The sequence below is a fragment of the Artemia sp. Qi Xiang Cuo genome, chromosome 12, assembly GCF_049724085.1.
Source record: "Artemia sp. Qi Xiang Cuo chromosome 12, ASM4972408v1, whole genome shotgun sequence".
Taxonomy (NCBI): domain Eukaryota; kingdom Metazoa; phylum Arthropoda; class Branchiopoda; order Anostraca; family Artemiidae; genus Artemia; species Artemia sp. Qi Xiang Cuo.
In genome coordinates, this window is record NC_142805.1 from 29665702 (window position 1) to 29684597 (window position 18896).

The 18896-nt window shown below is 34.8% G+C and overlaps 1 protein-coding gene across 1 annotated transcript in view; it reads right to left on the reverse strand.

The window, feature by feature from the left end:
• Window positions 1-5991: 5991 nt before the first annotated feature.
• The window catches only part of LOC148945987 (CD63 antigen-like), an 84674-nt gene continuing 71769 nt past the window's right edge, over window positions 5992-18896 (reverse strand). The window contains exons 4-5 of the mRNA XM_089097894.1: window positions 11003-11242; window positions 5992-6279 (exon numbers count right to left, since the gene is read on the reverse strand). Of these exons, the coding sequence (XP_088954020.1) occupies window positions 6214-6279; window positions 11003-11242 (306 nt within the window). The 3' untranslated portion in view covers window positions 5992-6213. The remainder of the gene's footprint in view (window positions 6280-11002; window positions 11243-18896) is intronic.

Sequence of the window (18896 nt, forward strand, 5' to 3'; positions counted from 1 at the left end):
GTTTTTCAAGACCAAAAAGCCATTTTTACAGGTTGGAAGACCTTTTTAATACTGTGTCTGAAGTTGTCGGTAAAAGTTCAGAAGTATAAATAGACGGGAAAGGGCTGGATCACTGGTCAGTTCAAATAAAGTTGGATATTTTTAGAGCGCTTGAGATACATTTTGGCTGATGCACAATTCAGAATTTAGTTCGTCAACGCATTGGAAAATTTGGTTTGAGCTATGCTGGGGCGTCGGTAAAGAAAAGGGTAAAAAAAATAGACTTAACTCACTTTAGATGAAATTTTTAGCAGAGCCTAGACTTGACAAAATCTTTTTTTAAGGATTGAAAAAATTTTTTTGTTTATTTGCCTTATTGTTCATTGTATTATCTGTAATTTATGACCCATTATCTTATTTCTCAATTATTTTACATTATAAAAGGGAATTATTATGCAAAAAGTTGAATAATTACGAACCTCGCACAAGAGAGTTAGTATTTATCTACTGCAAGAACAAATGAACCGTTCAGAACCTAAATCGATCTACACAGGACTGCCATCCGATGAAAAAGATCACTAGATCCTTGGAAAATAAATCACTAAATTAGCATATAAATCACTAGATTATTGAATAGGAATCAGTAGAATTATAATTCTCTTTATCTTTGTAATTAATAATTGTTTTGCTTCTTTACCATGTTCTACACAGGCGCAACCGCAGGAAGGGGGAACATTACCCCCTCCCCTCCCTAGATGTGGAAAATTACCTTTAGATTGACGTTTTGTTTTTTCTCAAGCGAAAATTACCCTTGAAATCTTGAAAAATGCTTCTTTTGCATCTTTATGCAGAGAATATAACAAAATCATTGCTTCCTCGCTGTATTTTCCAGGAATTGGTACCATTGGCTTATACCCCAGTCACCAAAAATTAGTTATCGGTGATCTAATCGAAATATTTGCTTTTTCTTTTTAATTTTTTTTCCTTGTCGATTCAAAACCTCTGTTTTTTTTCAAAAAATTTAGAAACTGTTTTCTTTTTACTCTAGTTCAGCTGGTATAATTACTTGGCCACTAGCGACAATTTTGAAAATAGCCTTTTATATTTTCATGGAAAAGGTTTATCCCACCCTTCACAAAGTTCGATAAGCATTGGTCTTATTGCTTCTTTAATAAAAAAAAGAAGAGGTACTTGTTAATTATACGGAACACACCCAGGAAGTAAAATTACGTTAATCCTAATGAAATATGCCAAAATACGATGCAAATATAATACTTTAATTTATATTTTTTCGTCCCCAGACCTATCCTCAGGGCCTGTGTGGGTCATATTAAATCTCAAGGTATAGTTTTGCAACCTTTCAACTATGCTAAACAAAATGGCTATCTCAAATTTTCCATCGGACAATTTTGGAGGGAAAAATGGAGATGAGAGGGGGGCTAGTAGCCGTCCGATCTTAGTGTTCAAATAAAAGGGGCACCAGAAATTTTAATTCCCGTTCAAATGAGGCCTCTCCCGATGTTCTAGGACTGTTGGTTCAATACGGTCGCCCCTGGGAAAAGCAAATTAACACCCATCCGTGATTTTTCTTTTGGGCAAATAAGACAAAAATCAACGCTTTTGCAGATAGGGGATTGAAACCTTTACAGTAGGTTTCTCTCATACGCCGAATCTAATTGTTTGATTTCAATTAAAATTCTTTGACTTTTAGTGGGTGTTTTCTCCCTCTTTCAGGCAAATTTTAGCAGTTTCTTAGCGTTTTGTGGGTAAAACTAAGCTTAATGAATCTTATATATTTGGAATCAACATAATAAGCCGATGGTATATCGATTGATATCAAAATTTTGGGTACTTGTCTAAAATATTAAAACCCACCCAAGAAATTGTATTGCGAATTCCCGGTTTTTCACGCTGTCTATAGGCTACCAGTCAGTAACCTTCGGCTTGCTGAGAAACCATATTGGAGTCTTTATTTAATTAAATATATAGTTGGTATTTTGGTTAGGTTAGGTTAGGTTATGCGCTCTGTGCGGCCCCCCTTTCATAATTCTTTGTGGTAGTTTTCATAATTTTGTTACTAAAGCATTGTATTTTCATCATATTTTGTTTTATTTCATTAGCATTCACCACGCTTCACTTCTCGAGTGTGTTTTATTTAATAGACAAGTACCTAAGTCTGTTTCTAGAGTTTCGGTTACTATTATAGCTCCATTCTCATAGTTCGTTACCACAAGCTGTTTGATATGTTAGCACATAAATCCGAAAACTTAAAGAATAGGACGTTAGCTGCGCTTGTTAGGTGTTTCAATTACAAATAAGAGAATTTAGAGAATTATTGGAGTGTCGGTTAAATATTAGAAGCAAGGATTAAAACCATTAGAGAATTCCCGGAGAAGATACCCACCCTCCTTCTTACTACCAAACGGATTCAATTATAAAATTAAATTCGATTTAATCTATCTAGTTATATTACAAATCCTAATAAAAAAGCTCTAATTCCTATTTTCTTTTTCAATGATTTCTTTTTTCATCTAGAAAATTATACTTAATCTATACCTACCTTCATATTTTGCAATGACTCTACTTCCGTTCTATTTGTAGATGTAGACGGTGTATTCATATCCACCATTCACTCAATTTTCAAAGGTTTTATCAGAAGAAAACCTAATTTAGAACTGATAAATTATAGAGATAAATAACCGTAAATATGAAGACAAAAATTTCGACCTGAGCAAACGTTGTGAACTTGGAAGTATAGAAAATTTTTGCAATTTTGCGATTAATTAGGTTCGTCTATTACCTTGATGATAACGCTCTGAGGTCTATATCTGATATCGATATATGGTGGGAAATCGGAAGTTTCAAAGGCGGTATATTTCAATAAATGCTAATCTGGAACATATTAGGGGCTATACTACTACTACTGCTACTAACAACTCACCTCAGCACCAAGCCGCCTGAGGCCAATACACCTACACACGCTCCTCCTCCATCCCAATCTATTCAAAGCCTTCCTTTTTACACCCTCCCACGAAGTTCCCATTTCTTTTAAATCTTTCTTTATGACGTCCTCCCACCCCAGACGAGGACGACCTGTTTTCCATTTAGCCCTAGACGGTTGGCCGAAAAGAAAAATCTTCGGCAATCTGTCATCCTTCATCCGTCCAAAGTGCCCTAGCCATCTCAACCTTTCTTTCATTATAGCCCTAGAGATCCGTATCGAACCACACTTTTCGTACAGCCAATTGTTTGAAATACCGTCAGTCAGCCGGGTGTCCAGAACAATCCTTAAACAATTTCTCTGGAAAACATCTAGCAAATCTTCATCCACTTTTAGAAGCTCCCATGTTTCAGAGCCATATTTGACTACTGTCATCACTGTAGCATCTAATATTCTAATCTTGGTTTGAAGACTTATCTTCTTATTCTTCCAAATTTTTTTTAATTGTGAAAAAACACCCTAAGTATTGGCTATTCTAATTTTAACATCTTCACTGCTCCCACCGTCTTTACTAATAATACTACCAAGGTAAGTGAAGCTGCCCCCTTGATCAATCTCTTCATCACCCAACGTCACCTTTTCATCTTCGCTTATTCCTAGCCTTAGTGACTTAGTCTTCTTAACATTAATTTTCAAACTTATTCTAGCACCCTGAACTCGCAAAACCTCTAAAAGTTAATTGATCTTGCTCACACTTTCCTCTAGGATGCTTAGATCATCAGCATAATCTAAGAGTATGAGACTGTTTCCTCCCCATTTGATTCCGTGGTCTCCCATTGCCTTTCCTGTGCTCCTTAATACAAAGTCCATCAAAATAATCCATATAAAGGGGGATAGAACACAACCATGCTTAAATCCTGATTTAACACAAAACTAGCTGCTAACCTCATTTCCTACCGTAACTGCAGTAGTGTTATTCTCGTACACAGCACTAATAACTTTAATGTATTTGTCTGGCATACCATACAAGGATAAAACCTTAGCTAAAGCTCTTCTATCAACAGAATCGAACGCTTGCTCATAATATATAAAACTGAGAGCCAAAGGTGTTTGATAACTCAGGCACTTCTCAATTATTAACCTAAGAGTAAAAATTTGGTCGACGCAGCCTCTATCTTTTCTAAAACCGCACTGTTCTTCTCTTATAACTTTGTTGTTAATTAATTTGCTACCTACAGAGACCAGACTAATGCCTCGATAATTACCAAAATCACTTTTATCACCTTTCTTATAAAGTGGCTCAATTAATGTTTTCCTAGAATCATTTGGTACTTCCCCTTTTTGAAAAATCACATTCATAATCTTCAGTAACTTATTTCTAACCTCAGAGCCACCATATTTAAGAAACTCATTTACTACCTTATCAGCACCTGGAGCCTTATTATTTTTTAATCCTTTTAGTACTGTCGTTAATTCTTCCTCGCAAAACTAATCTTCCTTCACATCCAAGGTATCACACACTTATTCATTTTCCTCTTTATCTTTTCCAGCAACTCTATCTTGGTTTATCAAATTCTCAAAATGTTCTGTCCATCTCTCTTTAACTCCTTCCTTATCGCTAATTGTGGCCCCATTCCTATCTTTAACTGGGCCAAGTCCGGACTGACTATTCCCTCTCAATTTATTGACATGCCAGTATAATATTTTACTATTACGCCGTCTAGCTGCATTTTGTAGATCCTCGATGATTTTATCCACGGCCTCCGCTTCAAACCTCCTTAGTTTATATATCAATACCTTCTCCACTTTCTTTACATTCCTTTTGTTTTCATATGACATATCACTCAGATAATTCTTGTACAAGTCCTTTCTCCTTTCTATTAAACATAAAGCTTTTTCACTAATATTCTTAGCTGCAGTCCTAGCTTTCTTCCCTACGACACTTTCAGCAACTTCACAAACTATTTTTCTAAAATTAGTCCAACCATCTTACACATTATCAAATTTTAAACTCTGAAGTTTAGTATTCAACTGTTCCTGGAAAGTTTCTCTCAACTTCTCATCCTGGAGCCTACCAATATCACAACTTCCCGGGAGGAAGTTACCCTCCTGATAGTTCAGCTTTAAATTAACCCTTGACACTACTGCATGGTGGTCTTTACTTTTAACATCAATAACAGCATTCCTATATACCCTAGTATCCTGTATTGATCCTGCTTCTTGTATGATTTATTCGATTGAATCATGAATCTACGCGCTAAATTTTGAAAAATCACTAGATTTAGGAAAAAATCACTAGTTATAGAACAAAAATCACTCTAAATCACAACCTAGAAGAAAATCACCCCAAGCATGAAAAATCACTAGAAATAGTAATAAATCACTAGGAGTGGCAATTCTGGATCTATATATGACCAAGCAAGCTCATAAAGATAAGATTTCTCCTAAAGATAAGAATAAATACCCGACTGGTAAGACAGCATTTACAAAATCAGAAGAGTCTACTAATAGAAACAGTTGAAAAAATGACAACGTCATATTCATCCCGTCAATAATCAAGTTCACAGAACAAATACACACGAAAAAAAATAGAGCTTCTTAGTCTTTTTCAGAAATATAGATCTTTCCTACATGAAGATTAACAACAAAAAGAAGCTTTGTTGTCGTTGCTAAATCAACTTTTATTGGTATATTCTTACTCTTCAAACATATAAGTAAGTACAATGTTATTCTGAAAATTATCACCAGCAGATGATTGGTGCGTAAAAACGAAACCAGCAAGCGGTTTTGAACTATTTCTACCGTCCGAATGTTGGACTTGGTCAAAATAGCATCTGTACAAGTTCATCTAGAAGCCACAGGTTCCCAAAACAAACTAGGAAGGAAAGAAAATGCTACTAGGAAGGTTTTGAGGGATATTGGCAATTCTTAATAAAGATTCGGTAAATGTTAAGACAAATGATTTAAAAAGTTTGAGTTCATGAGCGGGTCGTAGAAAGTTGTATTTCAAAGAGGGTGACGGTTCTAAAAATTCGGAACCCCATGCTATGAGTAAAACAATATTAACTGGATCAAATATTAAACGTTTTAATTAATAATGGTTATATAAGCTCTTACATAATCAAAACGAGAAATCACTTAAAAGTTAACATATTTGCGCCAAGCAGAAAATACTTCTTAATCTTTAAATAGCGACTGATTGAAAAATAGACAAAAATTAGTTTCCACAATAACACACTTTGAAAAGTTCATATTGAGCCATTGGCACCATGTTGCAATATTTCCTGGTCACTTTAAACCGTCTCGTAGGTTTTTCGAATTTCCCGCGCCAGAAAACACGCCAAGAAAATCCCAACGGCCTGTAAAGAATATGAATAATCACTAATTAAGCAATTTTTCAAAATGTAACACTATTATTTACGGATGAAGTGGTTTGATTCTACTACATTTTTCAATCTTTCAGGGGGGGGGGGGGTCATCATCAATACACCCAAATCTCCTGCGTTAAACTCAGTATACCACTTAGGATGTGTATCATAAACTAGTGTCTAAGACACTAGTTTGCGTCATTAGGACGAACCTGCGCACCTATAACTGATTTTGTGACAATACAATAAGCGGAATGATAGAAAGGCTGGCACTGGCGGATCCAGGGAGCCACCCCTCTCCCCAAGATTTTGCTTTAGATCCACCTTTGAAGGCTGTGATAAGACTGGAATTAGATTATCAAAGACATTGACTGTAATTTTTCGAAGCTTTTTGGAGTGTGGCCCAACAGAGGCTTTAGTCATTGTGACATAGAGGAAGATTGTTCAGCTCCATATTGCTTAATGCTTAGAAAAATTCGTAGTAATAGTAAGTTTTTTCCTTCTTTTTTTTACATTGCTTTTATTTAATCAGAATCCCTGTCAGACAAGTAACTTTCGAATATAACCTTGTCAAATAACAGTGCATTGCTTTTTAGTTATTAGGGCAGTTCCAAATATTTGAAGCTTTTTGTTCAAACAAAGTTATGAAAACTATTTTAAACTTTGTTTTTAGCATTCCCAAATAGTAAATACCATTGGCTAGCATAAAAACGCAGAAAGCCGACGAAATATTCCTGGAAAGTATAGTAGAAATATAATAATACCGAAAAAATGATCATACAGACAAATAATAACAGAACTCGAACGCTTCCTGTATTCCAGATAGAAAATATTCAACTTTCTAGAGAAATACAGATATTTTGACTAAAATAAGCGTTTGGATTCCAAAAATCTGGGCTCGGCCATGTTTTGGAAAGATTCATGTCAATAATACAGCTGGTCTTATCCATTCTTAGATAATGATTAAATGAAAAAGAGTCTTTTCAACTGAGAGTAGGGAGCAACATTAAAACTTAAAACGAACAAAAATTATTATATATATAAAGGGGATTGTCCCCTCCTCAACACCTCGCTCTTTACGCATAAGTTTTTTAGTGCTTAAAAAAAAAAACTTCTTATTGTTCTAATTAAACGAACTTTGAATTTCATTCCCAATAACAAATACCATGCGTAAACAATGGGAAAATTGTACAACTTAAAGACCTTTCCCTGGGGCTGAGGGGGGGGGGTCATGTTATATCTAGAGACCTAGTTATTGTACCTTTCAACTATGATGAACAAAATGGCCGTCTCAACATTTTGATCAGACGATTTTGGGAAAAAGGAGCGGGGGAGGGGCCTAGTTGCCCTCCAATCTTCTTGGTCACTTAAAAAGGGCACTAGAACGTTTATTTTCCGTTCGATTGAGACCTCTCCCAATGTTCTAGGACCTCTGGGTCGATACCATGGAAAAAGAAATAAATAAACAAGCATCCGTGATCTTTCTCTCGGCAAAAAATAGAAAATTCCACATTTTTGCAGATAGAAGGTTGAAACCTCAAAAATAAGGTTCTCTGATACGCAGAATCTGAAGTTACGATTTTCATTAAGAGTCTTCGACTTTTAGAGGGTTTTTACCTCCTTTTTGGATAATCAGACAAATATTCTCTGTTTTTTATAGTTTTGGTTACTATTGAGCCGTGTCGCTCCTTGCTTACAGTTCGTTACCACGAATTGTTTGACTAAATATGTGAACAATTGTTTGTTGTTGTTTTTTTCAGCGGGAGAGGGGGCTGGGTCTGAGGAGGAAACAAATCGAATGAGCTAAAAATTATGGCTGAGCTAAAATTTTGGGGAAAAATTGTGGGGGAAGGGGTGCTTGGCGTATTTCTCGAATATTTCAAGAAAGACTGAGTGATAAGGTTGAAATTTTCAAGTAGTATTATTTAAGGGACACATTTTTTTAAAAAGCCCTTTCAAAAGTTCTACCAAAAGATAAACTGCCAAGTCTTGACTAAAACAGATTGTCTTTGAGCCAAAACCTACCAAACACAACCAAGGTGTACTATATAACAAACTGGTATTTGAGGCTATACACAACTGAGCCCCCTCCAAAACCATCATATTTTTAAGTACCTGCTTTAAAGAGTCTATTGAAGGGGATGTGAAGCCATTTTTAGCCCTTTTTTAGGATTTTTTTCAATAAATTTAATACGAATGAGCATTAAATGTCTATCGTGGTTTCGTCGTCTTAAAAAGCAAAGGTGGTATCAAACGCTTTTCCAATTATTAAGCTACTGAGCTTGTAAGTGCCCTCTTGTTTGTCTTTATTCATTTGGTGCATTTTCAGAGGCAGGGTAAGACAAGGGAGACTAACACCGCGCCCATAGTATTAACTTGTTGAATGAGCGTAGTTATTATGCACTACTGAACGCAAATTGAACATCAAAATAAATGTCTTTAAAAAAAATAATTAATAAATCTTGCAAACACAAAGAACCTTTGAAACAAGCCAAAATTATTGCTAGCTTAAACTAATGGACATATATTCCAAGAATTTTCTTTCCGTAAAAGGAGGGAGTGTAACTTGTTGAGCTCCGAAGCATAATCAGCAAATAATTCAACGTAATACGTTTTAATCAGTTCCTTTGAACGCAGCCCAATAATTGCGATTGGCTATTGAACTCAAAATATTACAAAAATCTATTGTGCCTCTTGCACAAATTGTAAAAAATCAATTTTGCCTCTTGCACAAAAATCATTTTGTAAAAATATTACAAAAATCAATCAAATACTGTGGCGTCTGAGCATTCAATTTTTTCTTCAAAAAAAAAAAAAATCGAAGTAATCTTATAACCCCATAGAACATCTGAAATCAACCATAAATTGTTAGCTTATATTGATAGATATGCTCCAAGAATTTTCTATCTGTAAAAGGATAAATTGCAGATTATTGAAGTCTGAAGAACAATAAACATGCTTAGGTTTAGATAAGTACTTTTGAACGCGATTCAATAATTGCAATTGCCCATGTGAATGCCAAAAATTATAAAAATCAATTGCAACGAGCTTATTGAACGTGGAATAGGATATTGGGTCAAAGGGTTTGTAGAAAAAGCTTTTTGCCCCCTTTTTTAGAAGTTTTCAATAAACTTATTGATACATAAGCACTAAAAATCAATCGGAGTCTTTTCGTATCAGAAGCAAATGTTGTATTTGACTCGTTTCCCTAAAATAAGTCACTGCGTTCACAAGAGTCCTAATATGTATCTTTCTGCATATGGCACATTTTCAGAGGCACGTTAAGCCTTCAGTTTTCACAGCTCAAAGACGACATCATGTAATTTAATGGCATTAGTATGCCAAAATGGGGCACACATCACTCATCTAAAAGTCTTCTTCTAGCAGAAGATTTACAGTCCCGTGAGAAAAGCCGATTTATCAAATAAGCATCGACCATGAGTGTTGCCAGGAAATTCTCTCAAAGGAAGAGGGGGGGGGGGGTACTGCCAGATGAGATTGTACCAGGATATAAATGTTTCCTCTTTTGACATGTTTTTAAATATCTTTTTGTTTCCTAGGAGGGAGGGGCGTATCAGTCCCCCGGCAGCGCACTCGTATCAAACGCGGAACATCCCATTTCATGGCCTTAATTTTACCCTCCAGTAAATTATGAAAAACGTTGGGTCCCCCTTTTAGTTGGTAACTTAAATAATTTCACAACTCAGCCTGATAGATTTATCCATAATGCATAGTAACCATTAAAATACAATTAAATTTTGGGTATATCAGCACCGTATTTTTAAATATCATTTACGACCATAAATTTCTCCGCATGTCAGTATTACAAAAGTATCAGAGTTAAAATCATGGCAAACAAGATGACACATAATTTTCCCAAGTTTTGTTTCTAATGGTTTCCATGCAGAAACGCTTCTTAGAGAGTGGTATTCAAAATACAAATATTTCCTATGTGGTAGCATCAAACTAGAAATGAGAATACTAAAAGCTTTTAAGTAAAATCAAGGATTTATTATTTTTTCTATCAAAACACTGCTATTATCCTGGACTTTTGAACTAAAGTCAAGAAAATACGATGTAAAAACGTCATTCCTAAGACAATGCTTAATGGAAGTTATCTTTAATACTTAAAAGATCACGAGGCATACCTTTCTTTTTAACATGATTCTTTTGTTATATTGTATTTTTATAATCAATGTGAGTAGATAGCATTACAAGAGTTAAGGAAGAAGAGAACACTTCGGAGTAAATCTTCCCATGATGTTTCATGACCATGAAGTGCAGTAAAGAGGACTTGAACATTCGATAGTTCTCATGAAAACCCGCTAGATCTCAAAATTGAGCATTCTTGTAGCTTCCTACAATAAAAAGTTTGAAAAGATCGACCACTGGTATGATTTACCCAGAGTAATAAAACGCTTTGAAAAAAAATTAATAGTTAGGAATGACAATTGCTTTTTATTTCTCTTTATCAGAATCTAACCGTTTTTCTGGGGGCTTTCTCCTTTTTTCAAATGAATAGAGATAACGAGTGGGCACTCTGTCTTTTCACAAAGTACCAAAAATGCCTTGAAGATGGCTGTTTTGACGCAAATATGCTGATCTCAAGCCATACCCTTCCCCTGTAGACTCGATATCCTTACCGAATGAAGGGGGACTGGAAGGGGTATAAAGCATGCTTGATGTCCATTACTGTTCAATTAAGGTTCTTTACCTGAATAACTGCAACACCGATTCCAACACCAGCAATAATTCCAGCGTTACTTTGTATCGACTCTTGAAGTTTGACAGCACAACCGTCTGTAAATATCGTATCATTCGGTCTAGGAGCAGTAATCATATTCTCCCCACAGTGTTGAGTGATAGTTTTGCAACAGCTGTCTGGGACATTCACCTTATTCATAACGTCTATACTTCCCCAATCTTTGAAACTGGCAACACCACAACAACGGAACTGCAATTAAGATAGTTTCAGTGTATGATGGATAAAAACTTCACTTAGACTACGCTTAGAATTCCAAAAATGTCTAGGTTTTAACTAAATATACAAAAACACTAGATAGTACATATATTAAATTATTTTGAAAATTTTAAAATAGGCCAACTTACCGTCAAATATAGTTTTATTTATGTTAGCTGATGTACAGGAAGATTTAGATTGCATTGTTCACCAGATGATAGTACATAAAGATAAGACCCCAAATGCTAGGTTTGTATTGGGAGCCAAAGTTCATCCATTGCACTCAGGAAAGGAAGTGGAAAAGCATGATCTCCCTGAAATAAGTCCTAAGTACCTTCCCCCACCTCCAATAAAAACTAAAGTACTTCAAAATGAAACTGCGACTCCTTGACCTCCCCCCTAATACATTTCAGACTTATGTGCACCTATTCCAAAAAAGCCACAACAAAAATGCAAAGTTGGAAATAAAATAAAAGTTAGACGACAAAAAAGTAAGCCAATAGTTTGTTCAGAAAATATACGAAAAAAAGGGTTGAGAAAGCTTCAAGGGTGACAGTGGAACATCTGCAAATATCAGGATTGTACCCTCCGATACAGGGTCTGTTTTTTACATGAAACTCAAGCTCTCCACTGAATTCAGTGTCATATCCTTTCTATGCTAGTATCAAGGAATACTAGTTTGCGTACTATATTATTACAAATTAACGTGTTAAATAAAGTAGATGTCACTACTAATAAATTGGGTTTAATAGTCCCAGATATTTTTTTCTCATATGGGGGACTCTGATAAATCTTCTTTTAAAACTAGGGATGTAGATATGCATAGAAAATGGTAGAGATCAGATCAATATTACTAGCACCATGTGGGGCGAGCTCATTCCTATCTATCTCTGCGAAAGAAAATTTCTTCGAGTGCTTAAAAAAAAAGACCAAACACTTCTTACTTAACTGAGGAGGCATGTCATTGACTGATACAGCATGAAAGCAATAATCTCAGGGTAAACAATCACTTTCCGGACAAACTTCCTTCGATATAGTAAAGATAGGCAATTGAGTCAAATGAAGGCATTTTATATATTTGGATGACTTGATATTTTCGATTTTCACTCATCTGGATCTACTATTTTTTAATATTTAAGAAGGTTTGATCAAAAAGTGATTCTTTAGCCTCAATAAAAAAAGACTAATCATTCCAATTTCCCTTTAGTATCGGGAAGAAATTCATTTCCAAGGAAAGGCTTTAAATCGTTTGTTAAAACGATACAATTTCGAAAAAATTAATGCGACCACTTGTGCTTGATTTCTGTGTATCGTGTATTCTAAAATAAAAGGTGTAATCGAGTTTCTTTTGTTTTAATCATCAACTTATCCACGAAACTAGATGACTAGAAAGTAATTTTGAACATATTTCATTTCATCATCAGAACAAAATACAATAGATTTTCCTTATGAGTTTGACATTGAGATGTAAAATGAAAGCAATAAACTTAAATGGAAAGAGAAGTGGAATTGTTAACAATGAAAATGCTTAACTCATTTAAAATGTAGTTTGGAGTCTCTTATTGACAGTTTCTTCTTAACTGTCTACTCCGTGAAAGAAAATAAAAAGAAACAAATGATTGTCTAGATAATTTTTCAAGCTTAGCGCTTGATCTATCAAAATGTGAACTTTGCAGCCACAGTGCGATTTTCACAATAAGCTGCTGATATGCCACCATCTTTGCAACTCTTTTTTTCCACGTATTTCAACTTTTCGCCCGTGGTCAAAGCCGTATTTTCTCAGCTTTCATTGCAGACGACTTGTGAAGAATATAATTCCTTCACAAGCCCTAAATCATAAGAGAACAAAATATAATCTACAAAAGGAATACTTGTAAAGTCTTAAACCTAGTTTGCTCTATTTGCTGGTTTAAACGTTTCAAACAGGGACACAGAAAAATCTATCAATCGGTTTTCCGATTGGAAAAAAATAACCGGAAAGCCGAAAATTGAAAGTGAAAATAATGCATACTTCGGATACGAATTTTCATCAAATTCTGAAAATAAAAAACCGCTAGAATAAGACTCATAACAACAGCTTTACATTATGAATAAAAAGGGTATACCGAAGTCCGTATCCAGGAAGGTAAGAGGTTTGAGCCCTTCTTCAAAATTCTTGTCCGACTCGTAAAAAGTAACAAAATTGCATAAAAACAAATTGTTGATACGTTAAAAAAATTCTGAAGCCCCCCCCCCCCCCCGAACAAAAAATATTGTATACGACCTAGGGTATACCACTCATTGATGGAAAATGGAAGAAATAGAATTGAGCAAAAAGTGAAATTAACCAATGAAAATTAATTATCAGCAACGAATAAGCATAAATACTATGCCAAGAGCACAGTAAATTTTATAGCAGCGATTGATCCTGGCTAGCAAATTCGGCTGATAGATTCCCATAAGGTTTCTTAATCTATTAGGAATATAGCTTGAAAGTGCAGGAAAAAAGATATCCTCCGGACCAACAATATCATAAAGAAAATTGGAACCTATTTTAAAAAGCTATTATGATGCTTTGAATTGTTATAATACCTGAAGTATTAACTGTCGCATTTTGGATTGCTTGTCCTACCAGATAGAAGAAAGGATTGGATGCACTACGGCTATACAGGAATGTTAAAGAATACCAAGAGGGAAATAAAGTGTCTTCGGATGAAGTGATTTTTCTCAAAGTGTTTTTGCCGAGTGAGATGTGACAGTCCTACCCGTCGTTCACCTGGGACTAGCGCCACCAACTACCTGCATCCATGAAATAAATTCCGGTCAGACAGGGAACAATCTCTCTCTACTTGGAATTACATTTTAATTTTTAGTGAAAAAAAAAATTGATTTTTAGCTTAGAAGATAGCAATGTTAAAATCCTGGTAGCCACATCTATATGAAAAATATGAAGATTTGAAGGAGGTTAGGAGATGAAGATCTGAAGGGGGCTTGAAGAAGAAGAAAAGATGTAAACATTTTGACAGAAGTTAAGACTATATGAAAGCACTTGAAAAATTTAATGAAGTGAAAATATATCTTGTCAGAAGATTTCAATAGCCTAATTAATTGATGATGATGATATCATTTGTATTAGGCAAAGATTTACAAAAAGAAATGGGAGCCTTAAAAGTGCGTTACATGAAACGTAATACATCATGAAATCGTAATGTAAAAATTTCGCCAGAATTTGCGTTAAGAACAAGGGGAAAAAATGGATCGGCCCCCAGATCGATTTATTACAAAGATTATAAAGAGGCATGCCATAAAGGCTTTGTAATTAATCTGCTAACTCTTTTGAGTGCTGCTAATGGAGAAGAGAATATCTAAATATGATATTCATTATTTCCCTGAAGCGAATCAGTTCTTACAACGCCAAAACTTTCCATAGGACTTACTTCCAAAATAAAGCCTTGAATTTCTACCGGAAGAGAATTCTAGTGCAACTGAATTAGCAATCTAGTATATTTTAATCTAGTTATGTAAACAAGGGTTAACTTCCTGGAAAACATAAATTCTTTTCGCTAAGCATTTCATTTCAAATTTGAATATTTACGAATCGATTATGGTTTCTTCAAAAACTATTTGCTTCAAAAATATGTATCTCACCACTTGGAGTTGCCAAATATAAAAACTCATATGAAAACTTTACCCAAAAGCTAATTTGTTTTAATTAAAGTTTATGGATAGTTATAAAGAAGCGTTGAGTCAACACAATTTTAGAGACGGGAGGGGGATAGGATTGATTCACCTGGTGTGAATCAACAATATCATTTACTAAGGGATCAAAAAGCAATCCACCAGCACGACTGACCTCCCTCAAAACCTGGTATCTACACACAAATTCAATCTTCAGTTGAGGATGGACCTTCATTAATACTGAACTCGAAACGCTGCAGACAGTATTTTTTTAATTGTCAACTGTCTGAGGTGTGTCCTAGTATCTACGGGCATAAACGCAGATTTTCGCGGTTTTCGATAGCCATAACCTAGCGTGGAGGTAGTAGAATTACAAACCCTATTATCCATGACCGGTAGAAAACGGAGTGACAGAAGCGGGAAGGAGTCTCAGTTGAAATCTTCATCTACCTCTCCTGTTCCAAAAATGAAACAAATCAATATGATGCGCAAGTTTCAAGGTACTAGACTTGGGCATACTCAGCCGGGCTATTTGCCTATCACTAAGCAGGCACATGAACAGGGGCAGATCTAGGGGGCCCGGGAGACCCTGAACTTCCCAAGATTTTTCTGGCGCCCTCACTCCTTTTTTTCAGAATAATTTTGTCAATTTGGTCAATTATTGACACCTTTGTCACATCCCCCCCAAGATTTTGTTCATTGGCACCCTTGTCACATTGGGCCTCCCCCAAGATTTTGATCTAGATCCGCCCCTGCACTTGAAACAAGCATATGGTTTTTAATTTAACACAGCTAAATCATAGGCAGCGCAATAGCGCTGCCTAAGTAAAGACCGATGTTGGCACAATGTATTATTTATTTTCCATACCAGGGCACTTTGCTCATTCGATTGTAAATTGGAACGGCTAGTGATTTAATAGTCGAAAGTGATTAGAAGGCAACTAACAACCCTTCCACGCCCAACATTTCCCCAAACACATTCAAACAAAATTCTGAGATAGCCACTTTGTTCAGCGTAGTTTATTTCCAGATAGAAAATATGTTTTTGAGGGGGGGGCACTCCCCTACAGTCCTCAGGGCAAGGGTTGTAAGTTATGCCCTGAGCATATAAGATTTTTCATAGAAAGCGTTGTCATCGAAACTTCAAAAAAAGCTCTTTCAATTGGAAATTGAAAGGGCTAGTGCCCTTTTTAATAGTCAAAAGTGATTGGAGGGCAACTAACCCCCGTCTCAAGCCCACCATTTCCCCAAACACATCCAATCAAAATTTTTAGATAGCCATTTTGTTCAACGTATTTGACAGTTCTGGAAATTAGGGCTTTGTGGATGACACCCCCCGCCCCACAAACCTCAGGGCAAGGGTTGTAATTTATGCCATAGGGCATATAAAGTTTTTATAGAAAAAGTTGGCGTAGAAACTTCAAAAAGGGCTCATTCGATTGAAAATTAAAATGGCTAGTGCCCTTTTTAATAGTCGAAAGTGATTGGAGGGCAACTAACACCCCTATCATGCCCACCATTTCCCCAAAAATATCCAGTCAAAATTTTTGAGATAGCCATTTTGTTCCACACAATTAAAATTTCTGGAAGTTATACCTTTGAGCAGAACTTTCCCCCCACAGTCTTCAGGGCAAGGGTTATAAGTTATACCCTGGGGGCATCATTCAAAAAAGGCTCATTCAATTAGAAATTGAAAGGGCTAGTGCCCTTTTTAATAGTTGAAAGTGATTGAAGGGCAACTAACGCCCTATCACTCCCCCCATTTCACCAAACACATCCAATCAAAATTGTGAGACAGCCATTTTGTTTAACGTAGTTGAAAGTTCTGGAAATTAGGTCTTTGATAATGACAACTCTCCTCGCAGCCCTTAGTGTAAGGGTTGTCGCAGAAACTCAAAAAGGGCTCATTCGATTGGAAATCGAAAGGCCTAATGCCCTTTTTAATAGTCAAAAGTGATTGGAACACTTTACATTTTTATAGTAAAGATCGATGGGGTACAATATATTATATATAAATATATTATATATATATATATGTATATATATATATATATATATATATATATATATATATATATATATATATATATATATATATATATATATATATATATATATATATATATATATATATATATATATATATATATATATATATATATATATATATATATATATCTACTGCTACTTCTGCTCTTACAATTTAACCAAATCAAAATAGCGTAAGTGTATCCAAGCTATCAAAGAAAGTAAACACATTTTTTTATGGTATCAAGTTTTCCATTCCAGATCAGTTAGAGGAGGCATGAAACTAAACTAGGCACTACTGTTTTTGTCCAGATTTTTAAAAGGGTGTATGTTGTTAAAAATTACTGAAAAAATATTTCCGGTATACAAATAGCAGGCTATAAAGTCAAAGTCATGACTATATAGTCTTAAAAAACGAAAAGATTTAAAGTATTTTTTTCTTTTTCCCTGAAAAGACTATGTCAATATAAAACGAACAGAAATTAATTAAAAAAAACTGTTTTCACTAAACAAGTTTTTCAAAGAAAAGTAAAGAACTCCATTAAACAAAAATGAGCAAAAATGAAATCATATAATCTACCAAGCGTGAAACTACCACAAATCAGCATCGATAAATAATGAAACCTCAAACGAACAGAAATTACAATAAATAACCGAGTCAAATTCAAAACGAGCAGAAATTATATATATATAAATATATATATATATATATATATATATATATATATATATATATATATATATATATATATATATATATATATATATATATATATATATATATATATATATATATATATATATATATATATATATATATATATATATATATATATATATATATATATTTTTATCGGCGCGTACAAACAGCTCCTCTCATTTGATCTGCCATCAGAGGTCCAATTACCCTGGAACACGTATTTTGGCAGAAACTTTCTCAAAATGCCTTTGAAACCAACTTGAGACTTCGAAACCTATTTTTAATTCCTAAAAACATCTAATAATAACATTACACTACTAACTACCGATTTTCATGTATGTATTGGAATAAATTAATTTAAAATTAGTTTCTTCAAAATTAGTGTTCCAACGTTGAAGCCAAGTTTTGCATCCAAGAGAAATCTGACTTTTATACCCGCGAAAAGATCTGATTCTGCTTATGTTTATATCTGCAAAAACGATCTCTGGAGCACTTAAACCCCGATCTGGGTTTTCATAATAGGTGAGATAGGGACTGATCATACTGCTAATTCTATAAACTGTGCTTCTTGTAGTTGTTTGAAGTAATCGGGCCAAGTTTCGAGGGCGGGCACCTCTGACTGTAGGTCTTTTAGCCTATCTCTTTTTAACATTTTCCAGGACTCCCTACTGTTATTTTCTCTAAAACACTTTAAAAGACTGGCTTTTTCTTTTCTTTTATAATTTTCATTTTTATTATTTATGCCTTATTTAACTAATTTAGTGCACTTGATTTTACATGAAATTATGTTTAATGATCTATAATTGTGCATAAGCTATTATGAAGGAGGAAGGGCAGGTTATTGTGCAGGTGTTTGGGGGGGGGTGCCTAAGAGAACGCACTTTTACCCCCAATTTATCTAACTCTCCATAAGCCTTAAGAAAAACATAGGAAGGAGTATGGGGAGGGGTAAGAATTAATCTCTCATCTGCTTTAATTTAGACTAAGCCTGAATAAGGGTGCTGCGGGGTATAACCTCCCTTTTCATTGCACAAAAATATTTCTGATGTTTATTTAAAAGCTTCATTTGAATAAATTAATTTTCTTCTTATTTCGTAAAATTATATACAGTGATGTGTAAGCGTGTATCAGCTATTATGAAGAAGGGGCGGTGAATCATTATTGTAGGCGGGGAAGAGAGTAGAAGCCTCAAGAATGCAATTTCATGCCCAAATATTGTAACTCTCGTTGAGCCTTCAGATAAGTAGAGAATGAGTTTTGGGA